The following is a 24911-nucleotide window of genomic DNA, read 5'->3' as shown; positions in this document are numbered from 1 at the left end:
CTTTGCATAGTCCATCTGGCATGGAGAGGGTTAATTTGGCATGGAGAGGGTTAATGGGGTGTCAGGGCGCCTGTTCCCTCCAGTATATGGGGTGTTGGGGTGTCAGTGATCAGGTTTGGGGGGTGACTGTGTATATTTAGGCGGGCAGGGGTGGGTGCAGGTCGGTGTCACCCGGATCACCCTGTAGAATGTGGCGGGTAAACGCCATCTGCTAGTGCCGGGTGTGTGTGAGAGGAATCCGGGTGAGTTACCCGCCCCCCAGGCTTTGGAGGGAAGTGTTGGGCGCTTTCTGTAATTTGGCGCGGAACGTTCCCGCAGCAGTCCCCCGGGGCCCGGGCACCCCCCTCTATACCGCCCGGAGTGCTGATGGGGGGCACCCTTGTTACCTCCCGTGCCCGGGCACCTGGGCTGTGCGCCCCCCTATCCTCTGTGCCCGAGCTGGGGGTGCAGAGATGGCGGGAGTCTGCGGATCACCGCTCCCGGGGGCCCTGTGGGGGGGTCACTGCTGACAGGGGGGCCTGGGAGACAGTATCGATACTTTAACCCTTTGTTTAATCGATTAAAATCGTTTTATTCAGCATTTTTATCTTCTTCCTGGCACTAAAACACAAGCTTGTCATACCGAGGCCTGCCACTAGGGGCAGCATCCTGTTCCTCAGCAAAACTGCCATATATATATATATATATATATATATATATATATATATACACATACATACATAGGGGGCTCAAATAATTCTATACACTAATTATACACACTCTATGAAAATAATTGTATAGTTTTAATTCCTAATATTGTTGCTGTATAAGAACTTGTACTCTCGGTGATGAGTTCTATCTCCTGTCTACCCATCTCTTATGTATTTATTTCTCATATCTATCTAGGATACCTATCTCAGAATGTATATACATTTTATTTTTAGGTCTATTTAATACATATGTAAAAAAAAAAAAAATTATATATTTTCTGTTGCTATATATATATATATATATATATATAATATGTATATTTTCCAATGTAGAAAGTAAATGTGGTTTATTCACTCATCTGTGTACAGCAACGTTTCAGCTTATCAATAAAGCCTTTTTCAAGCAATATATATATATATATATTTTTCCCCCCCCCCCACTAATTTATTAAATAAAAAAATATATATATTAGACCTAGATATGATAGCTAAGTTAGATCTATTTCATATTTATATATTCTATCTAATTGATCTTTCATATCTATCATCTCTCTCATCTATTTGATATCTATCTCTTTATCTCCATGTTTTCCTGGATAGATGCATGCTGGGAGTTGTAGTTTTGCAACAGCTGGAGGCACCCTGGTTGGGAAACACTGTTCTATCGATCTCGTATCTATTTCATATCTCTCTATCGCTCTTATTATCTGCGTTTGCCAACCAGGGTGCTTCCAGCTGTTGCAAAAACTACAACTCCCAGCATGCTCGGACAGCCTTTGGCTGTCCGGGCATGCTGGGAGTTGTAGTTTTGCAACAGCTGGAAGCACCCTGGTTGGTAAACGCTGTTCTATCACATATCTTTTACATTTATATATCAATATGTCTATATTTGTACCGTGTGACCAATGGCCGTAACTATAATCAACGTCTTATTTTTCTATTTCAGGTTTGTTTCTCGTTTCTGAATAATGTCAAGAAGAAGGTGAGTGTTCCGGCGCGGTTTGCTCTACAATTATTATAGGCTTTGGTTACACAGTACTGGGAAAATCCAACAAACCTGCGGTTTTTCAGTTGTGTGTGTACCATGACATGGGGTTATCCACAGGATAAGGGATAACATGCTGATCAGTGGGGGTCCGATAGCTGATCACAAGGTCGGAGGTCAACTGTTTGCCAAGTGAATGTCGTGGCAGCGTGAATCCTCGACCACTGCTCCGTTCACTGTCTATAGGACTTATGGACATAGGTTAGTTTAGCGCTGGACAGTGTTCAGAATTCCCATAGAGCACGTGTGCTGCCATTTCACTAACTTGGGGTGCAAATGACCTTTTGCTCATTGGGGGGTCCCAGTGTTCAGTAGGATATCCCTTCCCCTGTGGCTAGGAAATACCTTAATCATGGAATAACCCCTTTAAGGTTAGCATTTTTTTAAAGCTTTGTGTGGATTGTTTCGGGTTCATGAATCGGCCCGTATTATGGATGAGTGTCATATAGATCCATTTTATTGTGCATATAGACACTTTTTGGGTCTGTGCTGCACCCTATCTTACACAGTGCCTAAGCCATAAAAAAGCCATGTTCACACGTCAGAATTTCCGTACAGAAATTCAGCAGCAGAGTCCCATTGCATTGAATTCAATGGGTTTCTGCCGCACTGTGCACATGGCGGAATTTCCGCGCCAGATGTTTCTATTCTTTCCGTCTATTGTTTCTGCAAACCTTACATGGAATGCATTGCTGTCTATGAGACGGTGCATTTGTGTGCGGTCCAAGCACCGGCATGTCATGCAGATTGCAGAGATTTTCCGTGCGGACATTCTGCTGTGTGAACCCGGCCTAATACTGGCATTTTAGAGCCATTAATTGAAGCCACATAAGGCAATGTGCACTCTCCATAAGGCTTTGCTCACACAGTTGATTCTGTGCTAAATGTTCACCTGGAAAACACCGGCTGACAGTCCGCACATTTGAATGTTCCGTCTCCTAGATGGCTATGCATTTCCGAGCGGAATCTGCATAAAGAATAGACCTGACTAGTCTTTCTGCGAACACCGGAATCGGGAACATATGCGGCAGAATTTTATGCTGTGTGCAACAGAATTCTCTTAAAATGAATGGGACTCTGCTGCAGCGGAAAATTCCTGTGGACTTTTGCTCAGAAATTCTGCGTTGTGAACATAGTGTAAGGCTGTGGTTCCTTGGCTTGTTGCAAAAGGCTGTCTGGGCATAAGAGTTGTGATTTTTCAACAGCTGGAGAACCATAGATTAAAGTGGTACTATCAACTGTTGGCAGAAAGTTAAGCAAATTTGTAAATTAGTTCTATTAAAACATCTTTACCCTTCCATTACTTATTAGTGGCTGTATGCTACAGAGGAAATTCTTTTATTTTTGAATCTTTTTTTTTTTTTGTCTTGTGCACAAGTGCTCTCTGCTGACACCTGATGCCCGTATCAGGAACTGTGCAGAGCAGGAAAAAAATCCCCATAGCAAACCTATGCTGCTCTGGACAGTTCCTGACATGGACAGAGGTGTCAGCAGAGAGCACTGTGGACAAGACAAAAAAGAAAAGAATTTCCTCTGTAGCGTACAGCTGCTAAAAAATACTGGAAGGATTAAGATTTTTTTTAATAGAAGTCCTTTACAAATCTGTTTTAATTTTCTGGCACAAGTTCATTAAATAAAAATAAAAAGCTTTCCACTGGAGTACCCCTTTAAGTATTAGTGACCTATGGCCAGGCAATGTCTGCTGTATAGCACTAGAGATGAGCGAACTTACAGTAAATTCGATTCTTCACGAACTTCTCGGCTCGGCAGTTGATGACTTTTCCTGCGTAAATTAGTTCAGCTTTCAGGTGCTCCGGTGGGCTGGAAAAGGTGGATACATTCTCCTAGGAAAGAGTCTCCTAGGACTGTATCCACCTTTTCCAGCCCACCGGAGCACCTGAAAGCTGAACTAATTTACGCAGGAAAAGTCATCAACTGCCGAGCCGAGAAGTTCGTGACAAATTGAATTTACTGTAAGTTCGCTCATCTCTATATAGCACCATTATAAAGGGGTAGATGACTCGAGTCACACAGATACATTTCATAGGGGTTGATCTCTACTGGGTTCCACTGTTAATGAATTGGTTGTACATTGTAATGCAGAGCCATAAGCATTTTATGGCTGTCCATATGGAGCTCTGTACATCACCATACTGGTACAACCCAATGAACTCTGGGACTTACAATACATCTACAGACACCGTACAGTTAGGAGATGAAATATACTTTGTGTATGGCAGGACTGTGCCGCACATCGGTAGACTATGGTCATACTGTCTTGTATTTGCTCAATGTCTTCTGTTACTTGCAGTGGTCGTCTACAAGCAAAACATGGAAAAGACGATGCAGAAAACGAATGTCCGTCCACAGTTGCAGTTGCTACAAGGAAAAGAAAAGTCGAGGTGAGGAATTCGTGAATGTTCTGCCGTAAACCTATTTTTATTTGGCGCATGGGCCTCCACTTCTAGACCAGGGGATCTGGGCATGTGATCTACTCTAGTTGGATAAAGGCTGCAGTGAACCACACGGGAGACTGCATACTGCTCATTACATCGGTGTGAGACGTCTGATAGGAAGGCTATAGGCAAATTGGATTTATAATCTATGCTTTTCATGCATCTTTGTTATGTTGTGGAAGATGTAGCTGACAATAGGATGTCTTTTATTTCAACACAGGAAGTGAAGCCTTCACATGATGGTCAATGGGACACTAAAAGACACAACTATGAGATCCAGGTAAGTTTGCAAACACCTTTTACAAATTAATAAAAAAAATACATATATATATATATATATATATATATATATATATATATATATATATATATAATATAATATAATTTTTCTATATTTATAATTATTTTTTTTTTTTTATATATAATATCTGTAGCTGAAAACACATATTCTGACACAGTGTTGCGAAACTGCAACTGCCAGCATGCCCGGGACAGCCGAAGGCTGTCCCGTGCATGCTGGCAGTTGTAGATTTACAACAGCTGGAGGCACCCTGGTTGTGAGCACATCTGCTCAGAAATGCATTGCTGTCTATGGGGACTGCGATGCGGTCCTAGCGCCACCTGCTGGATCTACAGCGGTAATTCTGACCGGAGACTTCACAGTGTAAACTCAACCTTACAGATTGATTCTTCCACTCTTATTTTAATATTCACTTATTAAGCAAAAAAAAATTAATAACATCTTGTGTAATTCCAGCCTAAAGTTTTGTGTGTGGTTTCCTGCGGATTGTCTTTATCAGTTGTCTTTGTATACAATGCTGAAATGCACACTCTTGCTTTGTGCAGGCCTGCTGGTCACAGATAACAGCTGGAGGGGCGACTCCTTGTATTCTTATTGAGACACCACAGAAGGACGTTCCGGTCATACCAGACGTATCAAAGTTTACTCGGTACCGGTTCCAGAATCTCTTCATCAGTCCTTCTCCTTTACCAGACCTCAGGTAAGGTCCTCGGTGACTCTGCTTCATGTTGTACATGCGATGCTTTCATCCACCTAAACCTGTCCTGCACAGGTACAGACATAAACCTCATAGGAAAACAGCAAAGCTTTGCTGGCATCTCAGTATAAATCAGTGTTTCCCAACCAGGGTGCCTCAAAGTGTTGCAAAACTACAACTCCCAGCATGCCTGGACAGCCTTTGGCTGTCCAGGCATGCTGGGAGTTGTAGTTTTGCAACACTTTGAGGTGCCCTGGTTGGGAAACACTGGCATTGACTCTGAATGTACCTGATACATATATTAGAGTCAATACCAGTGTTTCCCAACCAGGGTGCCTCCAGATTTTGCAAAACTACAACTCCCAGCAAGGCTCCCAAAGGATGGGAGTTGTAGTTTTGCAACATCTGGAGGCACCCTGGTTGGGAAACACTGGTATTGACTCTGAATGTACCTGATACGTATATTATAGCATATATATATATATATATATATATATATATATATATATATATATATATATATATATATATATATATATATATATATATATATATATATATATATATATATATATATATATATATATATATATATATATATATATATAAACATTTTAAGAATTTTTTATTTTTTTTCCTAGTTGGGGAAGTTCAAAAGATGTCTGGCTGAAAATGTTGAGTAAAGAGTCCAAATACGTTCACTCCAGTCGCATGTTACAATGCCACTCCTTTCTTAATCCCAACATGCGCTCCATTTTGTTGGACTGGCTCCTAGAGGTAAGTCTCACACTTTATTACATTAACGCTATTGCCCAAGATAAGAGCAACGTGTGTGTTTATTTATATATATATATATATATATATATATATATATATATATATATATATATATATATATATATATATATATATATATAAAATATGTCTCTGTCTCTGATTTATTATAAAGTGTAGTGTTTATAAATGGCTGTAGCTTTATTTTGCCCAATCCTTTTTCAGGTGTCAGAAGTTTATAGTCTGCACAGGGAAACCTTCTACCTCGCTCAAGACTTCTTCGACAGATTTATGTTGACGCAAATATCTGTCAACAAAAGTATGCTTCAACTTATAGGAGTCACCTCCCTGTTCATTGCATCCAAATTGGAGGTATTTATTTTTCTTTCTTTTATTATTAATATATTAATTTGTTAAATGATTCCTTTTAGGTGTAATATTTAAATTTATATTTATTTACATTTAATATTAATATACTTATAAAATATATACACATTATATTATACAACTTGCTATATATCATTTATATATTAATTGATTTATTATATTTTAAATTTATAGATTTATAAAAGTTATTGCTTTTATATATTAACAAAAATGTAGCTTTTATTTAACACGTGTGTGTGTGTGTGTACATATAATGTATATATATATTTTTTCTTATAGATTTATAATTTGTGGGTAATTTACCTTTTTATTTATTTGAAGGGTTTTTCCCAAGATGGATAAGATACAGCCTACTAGAGGTGTAAAAATACAGAATTACTTACTTTGCCAAGTCCAGTGCCGCAGCTATGGTTCGCCTTTTTTTTGTTCTCCTGAACCTTCTTCAGCCTCCTTGGTTGCAGTCTGGCTGTAGCTTCATCAGGGGGACAGACAGGAGGCACTGGCTTCGGCAAAGTGCATTTAGTATTTGACAGCTCCAGCAGGCTTATACCCTTGTCCCATTTTATTTAAATCCATCTTAGAAAACCCGGTTAATGGCTTTTTATATTAGATTTTTTATTTTGTATTTATATTTATTTTCTTCTTGCTACAGGAAATCTATCCCCCTAAGCTTCATGAGTTTGCATATGTCACAGACGGTGCCTGCAGTGAGGATGATATTCTAGAAATGGAATTAATAATACTTAAGGTAAGTTCTTATTCCTGCTTGCTCAATGTTGATTATTGTATTTTCTGCTTTGTTTACATTTTTGTCATTTATTTATTTTAGGCTTTGAAATGGGAGCTAAGTCCGGTGACTGCAATTGCTTGGTTAAATCTCTTCCTTCAAGTCTCTTCTCTTAAAGACAATCCCAAACTACTATTACCTCAGTATTCCCAGGATCAGTTTATTCAGATAGCTCAAGTAAGTAGAACATTAACATGGGGCTTTATACATAAGACCTGCAAAAGAGTTTCCGAAGGGTCTCTTCTAGGGATCGACTGATTATTGGTTTGGCCGATATTCACTATTTTTTACATTATCGGTATCGGCAATTACCTTGCGGATAATGCCCCGCCAGCCCGACACCACCGCTGCCCTATTGCCTCCCCCATCCCCGGTTTTATAATTACCTGTTCACGGGTCCGCGCTACTTCTGGCTTCTGCATAATGACGAGTGATGTCCTCAACCCGACATCACAGTCCGTGCGCACCGTGACAGCACAGGACGCCGCCGGAGCCAGAAGTAGCGCGGACCCCGGGAACAGGTAATTATAAAACTGGGGATGGGGGAGGCAATGGGGCAACGGCGGTGGTGGTTGAACTAGGGAGGACATCAGGACAGGCGGGGGAGAGAAGCGGGTGGCGGTCTCTGGCCCCGCAAAAGCCACTGCAGGTCATTGATTTTTAAAGCCCCCGCTTTAAATCATTGATCTGCAGAGGCTTCTGTTGGGGGGGCACAGGGATGTCTGGGAATAGCCGATAACTTATACCGATAAAGTTAACATTATCGGCCCTAAAAATCAATATCTGTTGCTCCCTAGTCTGTTCACACTTGCGGAATTCCGCCTCAAATTAAAGCCCATAGACTTCTATGGATTCCGCACTCCCATTCACACTTCTATGGATTCCGATTCCGCAAGCGGAAATTCAGAAGTCTATGGGCTTTAATTTGAGGCGGAATTTCGCAAATTGAAATTCTGCCACGTGAATAGACCCGAAGGACGTCTGACACCCTAGGTCCTTATTAAAGGACCCTGTGACCCCTGCATGATCAGAATGGGGGCCTTCCCCCTGCAGCTAATATAGTAAGCCCTTTGAATTCAAAAAGAGCACCAGGATTGTCTGTACGTGCAACACTAACAGCCTGTGTCATCGTGATGATGGTGACGGCATATGGTAGTGTCAATCCTTAGCGAATGCTTGTTTTACAGGTGACACCCGCTTAGCCTTTATATAACTTATAATACTATGAATGTACAGGGTGGGAATCCCCCTACAACTTGTAGTTCCAGGATGGGATCATGTTATACTGTGATGATTGGAGGGGTTGTCCTATTGTTTCTGATCTATAAAGCTCCCAGATCACTTCTCAGACGCACCCATGTTAACCCAAATTTTTTTTTCAACAGCTACTAGACTTATGCATTCTACACATTACCTCACTGGATTTTCAGTACAGGATTTTGGCAGCTGCAGCTTTATACCACTATACTTCAATGGCCGTAGTCACCAAAGCTACAGGTAAGAAAAAAAAATTGTACACTTAAGTCTTAAAGGGATTATCCACCATAAGGTGATTTTAGTACTTGCCTACCAGAACTGGGTATTTCCTGTTGGATTTAGTTCTCCAAACTACACATCCCACAGTTCTATGCTTGAAAGTTTGAGGTCACTTTCCTTCCTCCCACACATCAGCCACTCAACCCATTGAAACAGTGTTTTCTAATCCGGGGGCCTACAGCTGCTGCTAAATTGAAGCAGGACAGACTCCCTCTGATCACTTGACTAGTGATGTCAGATCTCGATGCACTGCAATCTGGGAAATCCCGAGACATGAGTAATTTTGTATGTGGTCAAAAAATAAATATTGGGGCGATAATCCCAGAATAATTGTGAGAAAACCGTCACACACAGGTACAGACACTATATTATGAACTACACTAACTTTACAGCCCCTGTAGCATAGTCAAATAAAAAAAAAATCCTGGAATACCCCTTTAAAGGGGTTCTCCACCATAAGGTGATTTTAGTACGTACCTGGCAGACAGTAATGGACATGCTTAGGAAGGATCTGCGCTTGTCTTGGGGCTAAATGGCTATGTTGTGAGATTACCATAACACTGTGGCTAGCTTTTTGTGAACTAGCTAGTTCCTGTTGGAGTTCTCTACCTCCAACTACAAGTCCCATAATTCCTTGTGAGTCAACCCACCCATTGAAACACACCAGTGTTCCCTTCAATAGACCAGTGTTTTCTGACCTGGCTACAGACACTATATTATGAACTACACTAACTTTACAGCCCCTGTAACAGTCAAATAAAAAAAGATCCTGGAATACCCCTTTTTAACTCCTTAAGGACCAAGGACGTACCGGTACGTCCTTGGTCCTGCTCTCCTGATATAACGCGGGGTTACACAGTAACCCCGCGTCATATCACGGTGGGCCCGGCGTCAGTGAAGCCGGGACCCGCCTCTAAAAGTGAAACCGAAAGTGGCCGGCTAGCTCAGTCTGGCTGTTCGGGATAGCCGCGGCTAATCGCGGCATCCCGAACAGCTGACAGGACAGCGGGAGGGCCCCTACCTGCCTCCTTGCTGTCCGATCGCCGAATGACTGCTCAGTGCCTGAGATCCAGGCATGACCAGTCATGCGGCAGAATCGTTGATCACTGGTTTCTTATGAGAAACCAGTGATCAGCATAGGAGATCAGTGTGTGCAGTGTTATAGGTCCCTATGGGACCTATAACACTGCAAAAAAAAAAGTGAATAAAGATCATTTAACTCCTCCCCTATTAAAAGTTTGAATCACCCCCCTTTTCCAATAAAAAAGTGTAAATAAAAAAAAACATATGTGGTATCACCGCGTGCGGAAATGTCCGAATTATAAAAATATTAATTAAACCGCTCGGTCAATGGCGTCATCGCAAAAAAATTCCAAAGTTCAAAATAGTGCATTTTTGGTCACTTTTTATATCATTTAAAAATGAATAAAAAGCGATCAATATCAATGCAAAAATGGTACCGTTAAAAACATCAGATCACGGCGCAAAAAATGAGCCCTCATACCGCCCCATACACGGAAAAATAAAGTTATAGGGGTCAGAAGATGACAATTTTAAACGTATTAATTTTCCTGCATGTAGTTATGATTTTTTCCAGAAGTCCGACAAAATCAAACCTATATAAGTAGGGTATCATTTTAATCGTATGGACCTACAGAATAAAGATAAGGTGTCATTTTTACCGAAAAATGTACTACGTAGAAACGGAAGCCCCCAAAAGTTACTAAACAGCCTTTTTTTTCCCAATTTTGTCGCACAATTTTTTTTTCCCCGTTTCACCGTAGATTTTTGGGCAAAATGACTGACGTCATTACAAAGTAGAATTGGTGGCGCAAAAAATAAGCCATATGGATTTTTAGGTGCAAAATTGAAAGTTATGATTTTTTTAAAGGCAAAGAGCAAAAAACGAAAATGCAAAAACTGAAAACCCCCCGGTCCTTAAGGGGTTAATGTTTGGGAGGCCTCAAATTAGAATTTTATCATTGGCTGCTGAAGCTCTATTCCTGTGACAGTGAACTGCATTGAGACAGTTTATACATTTTCTAATTAACAGGTCTGGAGTGGGAGAGCATCTCAGAATGTGTCCAGTGGATGGCGCCTTTCCTCAGAGTTGTACAAAGAAATCCTCCGCCGAAGCTAAAAAGTTTTAAGAAGGTTGCGGAAGAAGGTCGTCACAATATCCAGACTCACACAAACTACCTCGACATGCTGGTATGTGTACAGGCCCTTCTTTTTGTTGAAGGTAGAGTTGAGCGAACTCACAGTAAATTGCCTCGCAGCTCGGCTGTTGATTACTTTAGTCTGCGTAAATTAGTTCAGCTTTCCAAGGGCTCCGGGTGCCTGGAAAAGTCTGGGATGACAGTCTTAGGTCTCCTAGGTCTGTATCCACCTTTTCCAGGCAACTGGAGCTCTTGGAAAGCTGAACTAATTTACGCAGACTAAAGTAATCAACAGCCGAGCTGCGAGGTTCGCTACGAGCCAATTTACTGTAAGTTCGCTCAACTCTAGTTGAAGGTTATCGCCTACAGGTCATTGTGGTCAAAATAACTTTGGTCGTCTATCAAAACACTAGTAGGTTTATTAATGTCAACGTCTATTACTGTAAAAGAGTCTGATCCTGCAAATACTTGGAATCAGGTATATTTCCATATGAGGGCTTTGTCATTAATAAAGATGAGCGAAGCAAATATAATGAATCTTGCATATTACAAGATTTATACAGATGTAAAAAATGTAGCACATAAGTCATATGACACACTAAGGCAGTTTTTCCCCCAACCAGGGTGCCTCCAGCTGTGGCCAAACTAAAACTCCCAGCATGTTGGGGGTTGTAGTTAGGCCACAGCTGGAGGCACCCTGGTTGGGGGGGAAAACTGCACTAAGGTCTCTCACTGTCTTCTAGGAACTGGATACAGTCCTAACATCTGACTTCTCCAAACAATTGCTGCACTGTATGAACTGTAGATTTGCTCATCTTTTTAGTTATTGACAAATTGTGTATAAGGGATAGGATATTGTAAATTTATATAATTTGGTTGTATAGATGCAGCATTAAAGAGAAACTCTGGAAATTTTTATAAATTTTTTAAATCAATTGGTGCCAGAAAGTTAAACAGATTTGTAAATTACTTCTATTAAAAAAGCTTTACCCTTCCAGTTCTTGATAGCAGCTGTATGCTACAGAGGAAATTCTTTTCTTTTTGAATTTCTTTTGTCTTGTCCACAGTGCTCTCTGCTGACACCTCTGTCCATGTCAGGAACTGTCCAGAGCAGCATAGGTTTGCTATGGGGATTTTCTCCTGCTCTGGACAAATCCTGATACGGGCATCAGGTGTCAGCAGAGAGCACTGTGGACAAGACAAAAGAGAAATTCATAAAGAAAATAATTTCCGCTGTAGCATACAGCTGCTAAAAGTACTGGAAAGATTAAGATTTTCTTAATAGAAGTCATTTACAAATCTGTTTAATTTTCTGGCACCAGTTGATTTATAAAAAAAAAAAAAAAAAAAAATTATATATATAATATATAGATTTTTTTTTTTTTTTACAATTCCCTCTACATCAGGTGTTTCAAACTGGTGGCCCTCCAAATGTTGCAAAACTTCATCTCCCAATATGCCCGGCAGCAGTTAGCTGCAGCCAATGGCTGTCTATGCATGTCCGGGCATGCCGGGAGTTGAAGCTTTGCAACATCTGGAGGGCCACAGTTTGAGACCACTGGTTTATAGTAGGGATCGACATATATATTTTTCTTTAGGGCCGATACCGATAATCTGTGACCTTTCAGGTCCATAGCCGATAACTTATACTTATACTGCAGCGGCTTTTGCGGGGCCAGAGACCACCGCCACCAGATTCTCTCCCCCTTCCTGTCCTGGGGTCCTCCCTAGTCCAACCACAACCGCCGCTGCCCCATTGCCTCCCCCATCCCCGGTTTTATAATTACCTGTTGCCTGGGTCTGTGCTACTTCTGGCTCCAGCGGCGTCCTGAGCTGTCGCTGTGCGCACTGACTGTGACGCCGCGTTGAGGACATCACTCGTCATTGCGCAGCGCAGGACGCCGCAGGAGCCAGAAGTAGCGCGGACCCCAGGAACAGGTCATTATAAAACCGGGGATGGGGGGGCATTGTCGGCATATCGGCAAGGTAATTGCTGATACCCATAATGTCCAAAATCGTGAATATCGGCCAAACTGATGATCGGTCGATCCCTAATTTATAGTTATCCTCTCTATATATTTACATGTTGACTTTTTTTGTGTTCCCGCAGGATAATGTCAAAGTCCAGCCTGCCGCGTTCCTATCAGGACTGTCCCCTGTGGGTGTTAGTGGGATCTTAACTCCTCCCAAGAGTACGGAGAAGACTCCTTTTTAACTGGAAGAATTCTGTGGACGGTTTACGCATTGGGTCCATGTGGCGGCTCGTGTGAAGCCTTCGCCGTGTGCACTGAAGCTGGAAGAGTCGTCCTGACTGGAGAAGAACTTACTCTCCTGCCCAAGTGCTCCTGTATATAGTTCACTCACTTAATTTATTGGCTCCGTACCATCTGGTATAGGAAGGTGGAGGTAAAATGTCTGCGCAGGCACTCTGCTGTTACCATAGTGACTAGTTTTAGACTGACCTTATTGGCACCAATGTGCTGCCAGCTTAGGAGGAATTTGGCAAAACCTTTTGGCCTTTTAGATCCTGTCGAACATAATTTCTAGCCTCACGACACAATGTTCACACTTCACTTTTGCATTTGGATCCTGAACTTAAAGTGGACCCCCCCCCCCCTCCTCCCTCGGGTACTGGATTATTTTTATTATTTTATTTTTTCTTTGCCATGAGCTGCCAGGAAACGCTTCTTCTAGGAAATTCAGTCACTTTTCTAGTATTTATTTCTTTAGATGGATTTTATGATGTACTCAGCTGTGGGCAGGAGATGCTAAAAAATGGGACTATACCAATTGTCACCATATTCTGTTTTATATTCGAGTGGACTTTATGTAACCTTCTCCTACATCTATTAGTATCAGGAGAATTTGCCGTAGTCCACCGCGCTGTGGGTGACTTGTCCTTGTGTCGCGCTATTACCAGAATAGTGGTGCCACCTACTTTATTGAAGAATTCGATTGCAGCTTTTTTACTGAAACAACTTTTTCTCTGCTATGAGGCTGGGTCCATGAACAATTTTAAAAAGTTATGTCGGGGACCTACAAATATGCACAAAATTCCATGTTTCTCATGGATCTGGATTTTACTGATTTATGAAATGTGTGGTGCAATTCCACAACAGTGTTTGCTGCGAACTTGAAACGTGCAGCTTCCCAGGACTCCGCTGTGATGTTATATGGTGTTTGTTAATTGTACATTATGTACGATGTTGCATAATTATAGTGCCTGTTCCCTAAAGCATGATATGAGCTCATGTGGCAGATTTGGTGCAGTGTTTCTCTAAGTGTACTGTATAGTAGCAGCAAATCTGCCTCTTGTGAACAAACCCTAAGATGGTTCTTACTTGTGAACCAATATATTTCTGTTTCTTCAGTAGTGTATGTAAAACACTATGGAATAAACCATTTTAAACAATGTTAATGTAACCATAGTAATTGTAATAAAAAAAAAAAAAAAGTCCGGTAGTGAAGGCGTTTGTCTGCAGTAGAGTCGAATCTACAGTTTGTCACTGAGGCCTAGGGAAAAGTCAGTCTTGGAAAAGTTTTCACTTGAGTGTTGCTATTCCCCAAAGCAGGGTTTCCCAAGCAGGGTGCCTCCAGCTGTTGCAAAACTACAACTCCCAGCATGCCCGGACAGCCTTCGGCTGTCCGGGCATGCTGGGAGTTGTAGTTTTGCAACAGCTGGAGGCACCCTGCTTGGGAAATACTGCCCCAGAGACTCCGGCCTGCCTCGCTGCAGACATCTCTGGGGCAGCAGGACAACTTTTACAAGACTAAACAACTTGGGTTTGACAACTCACACTGGATTCACTCTGAGACAACGCTTATACTTGTGGTCGATTGTTCTGGATCATTTCTGATCCACAGATTAAAATTCCTCAATGTGAACAGACCTTTAATTTTCCGACCTATTTCCTAGCCTGAGACTACAGGGATCAGGATACAGATTTACCAGAAGTCTCAATTTGCACGGGACTCTAGGAAATCTCTATCCTGATTGCTTTAGTCTCTGGCTAAGATGTTGCCAGGAGATAGAAACTGATATCTGTCCTTTAAAGGGGTACTCCGGTGGAAAACTTTTTTTTTTTTTTTTTTTTTTTTTTTAATCGACCGGTGCCAGAAAGTTAAACAGATTTGTAAATTACTTCTATTAAAAAAATCTTAATCCTTCCAGTACTTATTAGATGCTGAATACTACAGAGGAAATGGTTTTCTTTTTGGAACAGAGCTCTCTGCTGACATCGGTCCATTTTAGGAACTGTCTAGAGCAGCATATGTTTGCTTTGGGGATTTTCTTCTACTCTGCTGACATCTGTCCATTTTAAGAACTGTCCAGAGAGCACTGTGTTCCAAAAAGAAAACCATTTCCTCTGTAGTATTCAGCAGCTAATACGTACTGGAAGGATTTTTTTTTAAATAGAAGTAATTCACAAATCTGTTTAACTTTCTGGCACCAGTTGATTTAAAAAAAATAAAAAAATTCCATGGGAGTACCCCGTTAAGGGTACGTTCACACTTGGCGTATTCTCAGCGTATTTCATGCCGCACAAAATCAGCAGCAGCAGGAAATACGCTGCATATCCCTCGCATACCATGCACTCAAGGCTTCCTGGCAGCAGCCCTGTGTGTGCAGTACATTTTGGAGGCAGAGTCACGCATCAGTCACGCCGACACACTGCCTCACCTCCCAAATTTACTGCACCCACACGGCTGCCACCGGAAAGCCTTGAGTGTATGGTGAGCGAGGGATACGCAGTGTATTTCCTGCTGCTGCTGTAGATTTTGCACAGCGTGAAATACGTTGCGTATATGCCAAGTGGGAACGTGCCCTAAAACGTGATCAGAGTTGCGCTTTTAAGTAGTCCGGTTTAGGATAGGGGATAAGTGTCTGAGCGCTGGGACATCCGGCGCTTTGTGTGGCATCCCTGATCTCATACACTGAGCTGTGGTGACCACCGCATGGAAGTGGTGGTTGAAACCCCCCCCGGCCCTCCATACATCTCTATGGGAGAGTGGGAGAGCTGGAGATACACCAGGTACAACGCTTCACCTCTCCCATAGAGATGTATGGATGCCGACCCCATGCATGTGGAGAACCAGAGTACAATGTGGGAGGGTCACCAGAGATCAGACACTTATCCCCTATCCTTTGGATCCATTTTTCCTAAACTAGAGTACCCCTGTAAGGCCCCTTTCACACTATAGGTATCATCCTGCTTTTTTACTACCATTATTTTACAACAACTGACGAAGAAAAAAAAAAACTGATGTAATAACTGATGACAATCCTTTGAGAAAATTTTTTTCAAAATTTTAACATCCAGTTTTTCCCTTTTTTTTTTTTGCCGTATCAAAAATTTGTGCATGTACAGTCTTTTGTGCCGGCAAAAAATACCGGACATTAGTAAAAAAAACGGACGAGAATGGGATATTTTGATGGCTGTTTTCAGGACTTTGCCAGGAGTAATAACTGAGGTGTTTTTTTACAGGATGATACCTGTAGTGTGAAAGGGGTCTAAGTGTAGGAACATATATAGCCCGATAAGGGAAACTGAGTCTACAGCGCAATTCTCAGGCATAGAAAAGGCTGAAATCCATAACTTTTTTTTTTACCTACATTGCAGTTGTAAAATCTGCGGCACTGCCTATTGCTACAGCATATGAAATTTGTACCCCCCCCCTTTTTGATCCAGTAATGTATTCTGCTGCAGATTTTTTACCTGCACAAGGTTTTCTTGGTATTTAACAGGTTAAGTTCTATGTACAAAGATACATTGGATGAACTATATACATTCTCTCCTATACTTTACAGAACTGTCATCGCTGACTATATAGGTTCAGGGGACCGAACAGCCTATAGGTTTTCTGAAGCTTATGAACATGACGCTCAAATGTTCTGAAATAAACTGGGTGCTGGTATTCTAAATACCTTTTTAATCTATCCATTCCGTACATGTGGTGCCTTTCAGTGATGCTGCTAGTATCTTCTATGTTAAACTCGTGTCCAGAGCACAGGGATCTATATATATATATATATATATATATATATATATATATATATATCCTGTTCTCGCACCACTGTCTTCTGGGAATAACATGTACACTTGTAAATACGTTATGAATTTGTATATTTTCCATCAGATGTCTGTACAAAAAAAGTGTGTAAATATGTATAAAATAAAACAGTTGCTATTTATGTCGTTTCGGACCAAAAAGTTATTTACAGACTCAGAAGTACAGCTTTCCCATTGCTTGGAGAAAAGACTTCTTGCGCCTCTGGGCGGCCAGCTGCAGGACCTCCTCGGGGTTACTGGAATTGAGCTCAGGTTGCCCTATGGCTTTTATCTATGGGGGAGAGAATACACCATTTATATGCATGTACATATATAAAGATCTTAGCTTTAATGACACGTAGCTGGTAGTGTTTTCCCAACCAGGGTACCTCCAGCTGTTGCAAAACTACAACTCCCAGCATGCCTGGACAGCCTACGGCTGTCCAGGCATGCTGGGAGTTGTAGTTTGGCAACAGCTGGAGGCACCCTGGTTGGTAAACTCTACTGTACAGGGATATTTGCTAGTACAATATTCATTTAAAATACACAGTCCCTGTGTGCCTCTGTAGTATGGCCCTATATTGTAATTCATGAGGTCACATGTCGTAGGTAAATGGTGTTAAAGGGGTACTCCAGTAAAAATTTTTTAACCCCTTAACGACAATGGACGTAAATGTAAGTCATGGTGACTTGGTACTTAACACACCATGACTTAAATTTACGCGCCGACATGATCGCGAGCGGTGCTCGCGTCATGCCTGGTATGTCCCGGCTGCTATCAGCAGCCAGGGACCCGCAGTTAATGGCAAACATCTGCGATCGCGTGGATGTCTGCCATTAACCCCTCCGATGCCGTGATCAATACAGATCACGGCATCTGCGGCATTCCGGTACTTTGGTCGGATCGCCTGCGGCACTGCCGTGAGGATCCGATCATCCAGCATGGCGGCCGGAGGTCCCCTAACCTGCCTACGGCCGTCTCCCGGGGTCTTCTGCTCTGGTCTGAGATCGAGCAGACCAGAGCAGAAGATAACCGATAATACTGAGCAGTGCTGTGTCCTATACATAGCACTGCACTGCACAGTATTAGCAATCAACTGATTGCAATGAATAGTCCCCTATGGGGACATAAAAAGTGTAAAAATAAATAAATAAAAAAATTAAAATCCCCTCCCCCAATAAAGTTAAACATCCGTTTTTCCTATTTTACCCCCAAAAAAGTGTAAAAAAAATTAACACTTGGTATCAGCGCATGCGTAAAAGTCTGAACTATTAAAATATATTGTTAATCATCCCGTATGGTGAACGGCGTAAACGTATAAAAAGTCAAATTGCTGCTTTTTTCACCTTTTATTAAAAAAAAAAAAACTTTAAAAGTAAAACCTAAGCAAAAGTGATACTGATAAACTCCAAAAAATGAGCCCTCATATCGCCCCATATACGGAAAAATTTGAAAGTTATAGGGAGTCAAAATAGGGCAATTTCAAACATACTAATTTTGTTAAAATAGTTTGAGATTTTTTTTTTATACGGTACAATTATAGAAAAGAATATAATCATAGGTATCATTTTAATCGTATTGACCCACAGAATAAAGAAAACATGTCATTTTTACTGGAAAGTGTACAGCGTGGAAAAAAAAAACTTCCAAAATTTGTTAAATTGCGGTTTTCAATTTCCCCCACAAATATTTATTTGGTTGCGCTGTACATTTTATGGTAAAATAAGTGATGTCATTACAAGTACAATTGGTGATGCAAAAAACAAGCCCTTATAAAGGGTCTGTGGATGGAAATATAAGAGTTATGATTTTTAGAAGGAGGGGAGGAAAAAACGAAAATGCAAAAATAAAATTGGTCTGAGTCCTTAAGGCCAAAATGGGCCTGGTCCTTAAGGGGTTAAACCAACTGGTGCCAGAAAGTTAAAACAGGTTTATAAATGACTTCAATAAAAAAAAAAATCTTAATCCTTCCATAACTTATCAACTAATGTAAGATCCACAGGAAATTCTTTTCTTTTTGAATTTCCTTTTGTCTGACCACAGTGCTCTGACACCTCTGTCCATTTTAAGAACTGTCCAGAGTAGGAGAAATTTCCCATAGAAAACCTCTCCTGCTTTTGACAGTTCCTGGCATGGACAGAGGTGTCATCAGAGAGCACTGTGGTCAGACTGGAAAGGAAATTCAAAAAGAAAAGAACTTCCTCTGTGGTATACAGCAGCTAAGTGCTGGAAGGATTGATTGTTTTTAATAGAAGTCACTTACAAATCTGTTTAACTTTCTAGCACCAGTTGATTTAAAAAAAAAATAAATAAATTTTCCACCGGAGTACCCCTTTAACGACACAGGACGTAAATGTACGTCCTGGTGAGGTAGTACCTAACGCACCAGGAAGTACATTTATGTCCTATACATAACCGCACGCATCGGAGCGGCAGGTTCCGGCTGCTGATAGCAGCCAGGGACCCGCCGGTAATGGCCGACATCCACGATTGTGCGGATGTCAGCCATTAAGTAAAAACAAAAGTGAAAAATTCCCTCCACCAATAAAAACGTAAATTGTCTGTTCCCCCCCCCCCCCCCCCCAACAAAAAAAATGTAGAAATAAAAACACATTTGATATCGCCACGTGCATAAATATCCGTATAATGTATAATGTTAATTATCCCGTACGGTGAATGGCGTAAACATAAAAGTCAAATTGCTGCTTTTTTTTATTCCAAATTTGAAAAATGTATTACGTTTTTTATATATACAAATGATTAAAAAAATTACAGATCACAGTGCCAAAAATGAGTCCTCATACCGCCGCTTATACGGAAAAATGAAAAAGTTATAAGTCGGCAAAATAGAGGGATTTTAAACGCAATAATTTGGTTAAAAAGTTAGATTTTTTTAAGCGGCATAATAGAAAAGTATAATCATGGGTATCATTTTAATCATATTGACCCACAGAATAAAGAAAAGTACAGCATGAAAACGAAACCTTCCAAAATTATCAAAATTGCGGTTTTCTTATCAATTTCATGACTCCGCCCCTTGTGAAGTCACGTCCCACCCCCTGACATCACAATACTCCAGCCCCGTGGTTGTGAGGCTTCGGACTCAGGGATCATCGCTTCGTGCAGCTGAGACAGATGGGTGCTGCGTGACAGATTGCAGGGTCCCCCCCGCTATCAGACATCATTTCCCCTATCCTTTGGAGAGGGGATAAGACGTCTTGGGGCCAGAGTACCCCTTTAAAACCTACCCACAAATTACAGTATATGAAGGAAAAGCACTCACCGCTATTTGTCGCCTATCAATTTCTCCTCTTTTATGATGCAAGTCTGGGGAAGTGGTTAAAGTCAAGAGATTTTTGCAAAAAAGGGACAGATATTAATACATTCAGTGTGAAGATGAGGCAGAATGTGGTGCATGCAGGAAATTATTTATGCCATTAAAAAATAAACATTTTATGGCAGGGTCACATCTGCAGCATGAAATACGCTTCGAATGTGACCCTGCCCTAAAAGTTTTTTTGCAGTTGTAGAAGGAGCTTCCGGCTGCAGTCTGGTAGATCTATGCTAATAGCGGTGGATTTCTACAGCAGGAACTAAGACACGAAGAGCTAACCGGTCACCGCCAGGCGCTCATTCTGCAGTTGGCGCCCATGTGACCCTGCCCTTAATGTTTCTTCTTCATTCTAGACCAATTCCAAGCTACACTGCAGGTGGAATTTTTTTTTAAAGTATTTATTTACTTTTATGTTTTTTGCAACACAATACAGAAACAAAATAACATACAGCTGAAGATAGACCCTCCCCAAATCATATGCAAATGTAAAGTAGCACGGCACCATTGAAGTAGACAGCTGAGGAGGTCCACCCCCAGCTGACACCAAGACACTAAACAGAGACGCAGCGCGCGCACACATTCTTGGAGTAATCCCCACTTCCCTGACCAGGATAAAGACAACCCACCTACCCAGGAGAACCGACTCAATCCGGGAGGACAAACGACTCTCCTATCGACTCTCCAGGGCATCCAGACTTTGTCAAATTTCTTGGGGCATTTGCGACTAGTGTACACCAGTACATATTTGTTAACTAAGGCCCCTTTCACACTGCATACCGGCAAATAAGGGGTCCCGATGGACCCCATTGTATTCTAGAGCTGCTGTTATTTTCGGATGAAAAAGACGGTGCAAGCACTAATTTTTTTCTCCAGCTTTTCTCGATCCTAAAATAACGGGCTTCACCCTGCCGGAGACCGCCAGCAGTGTGAATGTAGCCTAAGTTGAACCACCATGTAATGGGGGGAGGGGAAGTATCCTTCCAGGCCATAATCAGAACTTTCCGAGCACAGAACAACAGAAACCAAATAAGTAGGCGCCTATGAGAGCCCGAAGCTAAGTCATTAATAACACCCAACAGACAAACGGAAAAACTCATAGGGGAAACAAAGGATGAGCCGAACCTGAATAAGCAAATCACCAGAATGTTTAATAAAATTGGATACGATTAAATCTGTTTTTTTTAATAGAGACAAAAAAAAAAAAAACAGCATGTGTGTGTATACACTGGTATAGATCTAAGACTTTAAACAGTGTGCCCCCAGCTGTTGCAAAACTGGAAACCTGACATATACTTGCAGTAGGCCCCACTGACAGCGGCAGCTACCCGGAGGCGGGTCCATGCATCACAGATAAAGGGGTACCCCGGCCCTAAGGCATCTTATCCCCTATCCAAAGGATAGGGGATAAGATATCTGATCGCAGGGGTCCCGCCACTGGGGACCCCCGTAGTCTCTCATGCAGCACCCACCTATCTCAGCTGCATGGAGCGGCGATAGCTCCGTGTCTGAAGACTCACGAACACAGGGCCGGAGTATCGTGACGTCACGCTTCTGCCCCCTTGTGACGTCACGCCCCACCCCATTAATGCAAGCCTATGGGAGGGGGCTTGACGGCCATCATGCCCCCTCCTATAGGCTTGCATTGAGGGGGGAGCGTGAAGTCACATGGGGGCGGAGTCGTGTACCCCAGGTTGGCCCCACCTCCAAACCTCACTGCACGCACAGTACTGCCATGGGTGTGCTGATACGAGAATACGCAGCAGGAAACGCGCTGCTTATGCGCTGTGTGTGACCCTACCCTTAAAAGTACTTTAATTTTTACATGTCCTATGGACATTGTCAAAAGTTTAACTTTTTACATCAGTTAGGGTCTGGAGTGTTGGGACAGACAGACGAGGAGAACAAGCAGATAGGGAGAGGAGCGCTCTGCTTGGTGCTTCTCTGAGTCTACAATACCTGGATGGCACCATAGACTTACATTGCAAGCCCATCCAGGTCATGTGACACAGCCGGAAGAGAACACGCTTCTCCCGGCCCATTCTCATGACTGCTTTGGGTCTGGACACACTCACCCTGACTGATCAAAACAGTTTTGTAAATTACTTCTATTTGAAAAAATAATCTTAATCCTTTCAGTACTTATCAGCTGCTGTATAATACAGAGGAAGTTGCATTTCCTTCTGGAGTTCATTTCAGTCTGACCACAGTGCCCTCTGCTGACACCTCTGTCCATGTCAGGAACTGTCTAGATTAGAAGCAAATCCCCATAGGAAACCTCTCCTGCTCTGGACAGTTCCCGACACGGACAGAGGTGTCAGCAGAGAGCACTGTGGTCAGACTGGAAAGAACTACACAACTTCTGCTGGAGCATACTGCCGCTGATAAGTACTGGAAGGATTAAGATTATTAAATAGAAGTAATTTACAAATCTGTATAACTTTCTGGCACCAGTCGATTTGAAAAACTCTTTCCCCCCCCCCCCCCATCGGAGTACCCCTTTAAGCCTTGCTCTTGTACAGGGTGAATTTGAAGCCATGAGGAACCCAGCTGCCATGACAACCAATCAAGGTAGGAACCCCATCCCTCCCTAAAAAGGTTCTGCAGTTGCTCTTGACTGCAACATCTAAGGTGGTAAAATGCCTGGGCTTGGTGTTATGTCTACATTTATATGCCCTCAGGCCTTTTACATACTGTATTACGTTTGTATTATACAGCAGATTGTAGTCTTCCCTAAAAGCAATGCTTCCATATCCCAATACACTTTGGTGTTCATTCCCTATAAATATATAGGGGGAAGATTTATCAAAACCTGTCCAGAGGAGAAGTTGCCCAGTTGCCCCTAGCAACCAATCAGATCGCTTCTTTCACTTTACAGAGGCCTTTGCTCGTTTTCATTTTTTTCATTTTTTTACAAGGCCTCTGCAAAATGAAAGCAGCGATCTGATTGGTTGCTAGGGGCAACTGGGCAACTTCTCCTCTGGACAGGTTTTGATAAATCTCCCCAATAATTTGTAATGGCTATTTCCCTGCATTATATAATGTGGCTAAGGCTGAGTTCACGCCACGTTTTTGCAATATAGTTCCTGTATATGTTTTCAATTTGAAACCCGTACAGCGAAGTATTAAACACTGTATGCGTTGACTCTCCAATGAAAACAGTATGCCGAAAGATGCATCAGGTTGTGTCCATTTTGTCAGTTTTTTCCCCGTACACAAAACTGTACGTGGTGAAAAACCCGTATTGAAACGTATGTTTTTTTTCTTGTTTTTTTTGGGAGGCAATGGGAACCGTACAGAACTGTATGTGTGTACAGTCCCATCCGGTTTTCACCAGACGGGTTTTGACTTTTGCACAGTTTTTTTTCTTGGAATTTCTATCAAACAAGTGAAACTTTATTCATAATGGAGTGAAGTGTTAAAAATGGATCCTTTTTTTTTCTTAAAAAATGGATGCTACCGGACATCCTTTTTCAAACCGTATACAGACTGAAATTTGTTCACACGTTTTGATACAGTTTAGTCAGGTTTTGAGGAATCAGTTTTTTTTTTTTAATCAAAAACCTGATACGGGAAATGTATTGCAAAAAACGTGGTGTGAACCCGGCCTTAGGCTCTCAGGCCTAGGTCTGTTTCTTGCAGATGGTTTCACATATGGATCTGTTCATAGTCCGGTAAAAGGCAGACAGAACTAGTCTAGAGCAGTGGTCTCCAACCTGCGGACCTCCAGATGTTGCAAAACTACAACTCCCAGCATGCCCGGACAGCCAACGGCTGTCCGGGCATGCTGGGAGTTGTAGTTTTGCAACATCTGGAGGTCCGCAGGTTGGAGACCACTGCTCTAGAGCATATTATCCTCCGCTCTGACATCTGTTATTGGAGATTATTTCAATTACACCAGTATTTCCCAACCTGGGTGCCTCCAGCTGTTGCAAAACTACATCTCCCAGCCTGCCCGGACAGCCAAAGGCTGTCCGGGCATGCTGGGAGGTGTAGTTTTGCAACAGCTGGAGGCACCCTGGTTGGGAAACACTGCACTACAGCTACACAATGCTCGTCCTCTCTCTTCTTGTGTTGTCCCGGCCCTGCCCTCCACACATTGAAATGCAGAGCACCTGAATTCTGATGGATTTACATTTTACTACAGTGTTGGATTCCAGCAGAGATCCTGTACACAGTCACAGATCACCTTCTCGCTGTTTCACATTTAGTCACATGGGGCCTCAAAAAACAAAAAAAAAACAACAAACGCCTGACTGCTAAGGGTCATATGGACAATCAGATTCCGCCTTCTTTTTCAGAATGGGTAGGTGAAAGGCTGCGTTCACACGTTGAGGTATTTAAAGGGATACTCCACCCCTAGACATCTTATCCTCTATCCAAAGGATATGGGATAAGATGTCTGATCGCAGGAGTCCAGCCGCAGGGGACCCCTACGATCTCGACTGCGGCACCCCAGACATCCGGTGCACGTAGCGAACTTCACTCTGTGCCGGATGACTGGTGATGTGGGGCGGAGGCTCGTGACATCATTACCACGCCCCCTCAATGCAAGTCTATGGCAGGGGGCATGAGGTCACAAGCCTCCGGCACCGCACTTGACGCTCTAAACGAACGCTGGGTGCAGCAGGGAGATCGCGGGGGTCCCTAGCATTGTTCATACCTATCTAGAGGTAATCTGCCTCAACCAGTGAATGA

The 24911-nt window shown here is 42.2% G+C and overlaps 2 protein-coding genes across 14 annotated transcripts in view; one reads left to right on the top strand and one right to left on the bottom strand.

Moving 5' to 3' along the window:
• Window positions 1–14422, top strand: part of CCNE2 (cyclin E2) — a 34824-nt gene extending 20402 nt beyond the window's left edge. For 9 of the 10 annotated variants that reach the window (XM_056522472.1, XM_056522465.1, XM_056522471.1 and 6 more), the window contains exons 2-12: window positions 1636–1671; window positions 4046–4136; window positions 4411–4470; window positions 5037–5191; window positions 5830–5965; window positions 6188–6334; window positions 7002–7097; window positions 7179–7313; window positions 8522–8633; window positions 10726–10883; window positions 12942–14422. In XM_056522472.1, coding sequence (XP_056378447.1) covers window positions 1658–1671; window positions 4046–4136; window positions 4411–4470; window positions 5037–5191; window positions 5830–5965; window positions 6188–6334; window positions 7002–7097; window positions 7179–7313; window positions 8522–8633; window positions 10726–10883; window positions 12942–13046 — 1209 coding nt within the window. In that variant the 5' untranslated portion in view covers window positions 1636–1657 and the 3' untranslated portion in view covers window positions 13047–14422. Of the gene's footprint in view, window positions 1–175; window positions 243–1635; window positions 1672–4045; window positions 4137–4410; window positions 4471–5036; window positions 5192–5829; window positions 5966–6187; window positions 6335–7001; window positions 7098–7178; window positions 7314–8521; window positions 8634–10725; window positions 10884–12941 lie in introns of those variants that run through there. The other variant, XM_056522468.1, reaches the window with a different exon arrangement.
• A 2463-nt stretch (window positions 14423–16885) lies between these two features.
• Window positions 16886–24911, bottom strand: part of INTS8 (integrator complex subunit 8) — a 106844-nt gene continuing 98818 nt past the window's right edge. For all 4 annotated transcript variants that reach the window (XM_056522451.1, XM_056522454.1, XM_056522453.1 and 1 more), the window contains exons 27-28: window positions 20166–20209; window positions 16886–17173 (exon numbers count right to left, since the gene is read on the bottom strand). In XM_056522451.1, the coding sequence (XP_056378426.1) occupies window positions 17057–17173; window positions 20166–20209 (161 nt within the window). In that variant the 3' untranslated portion in view covers window positions 16886–17056. The remainder of the gene's footprint in view (window positions 17174–20165; window positions 20210–24911) is intronic.

This window comes from Hyla sarda, chromosome 5 (genome assembly GCF_029499605.1).
Source record: "Hyla sarda isolate aHylSar1 chromosome 5, aHylSar1.hap1, whole genome shotgun sequence".
Lineage (NCBI taxonomy): Eukaryota > Metazoa > Chordata > Amphibia > Anura > Hylidae > Hyla > Hyla sarda.
This window is presented reverse-complemented; position numbering and strand designations above follow the sequence as displayed.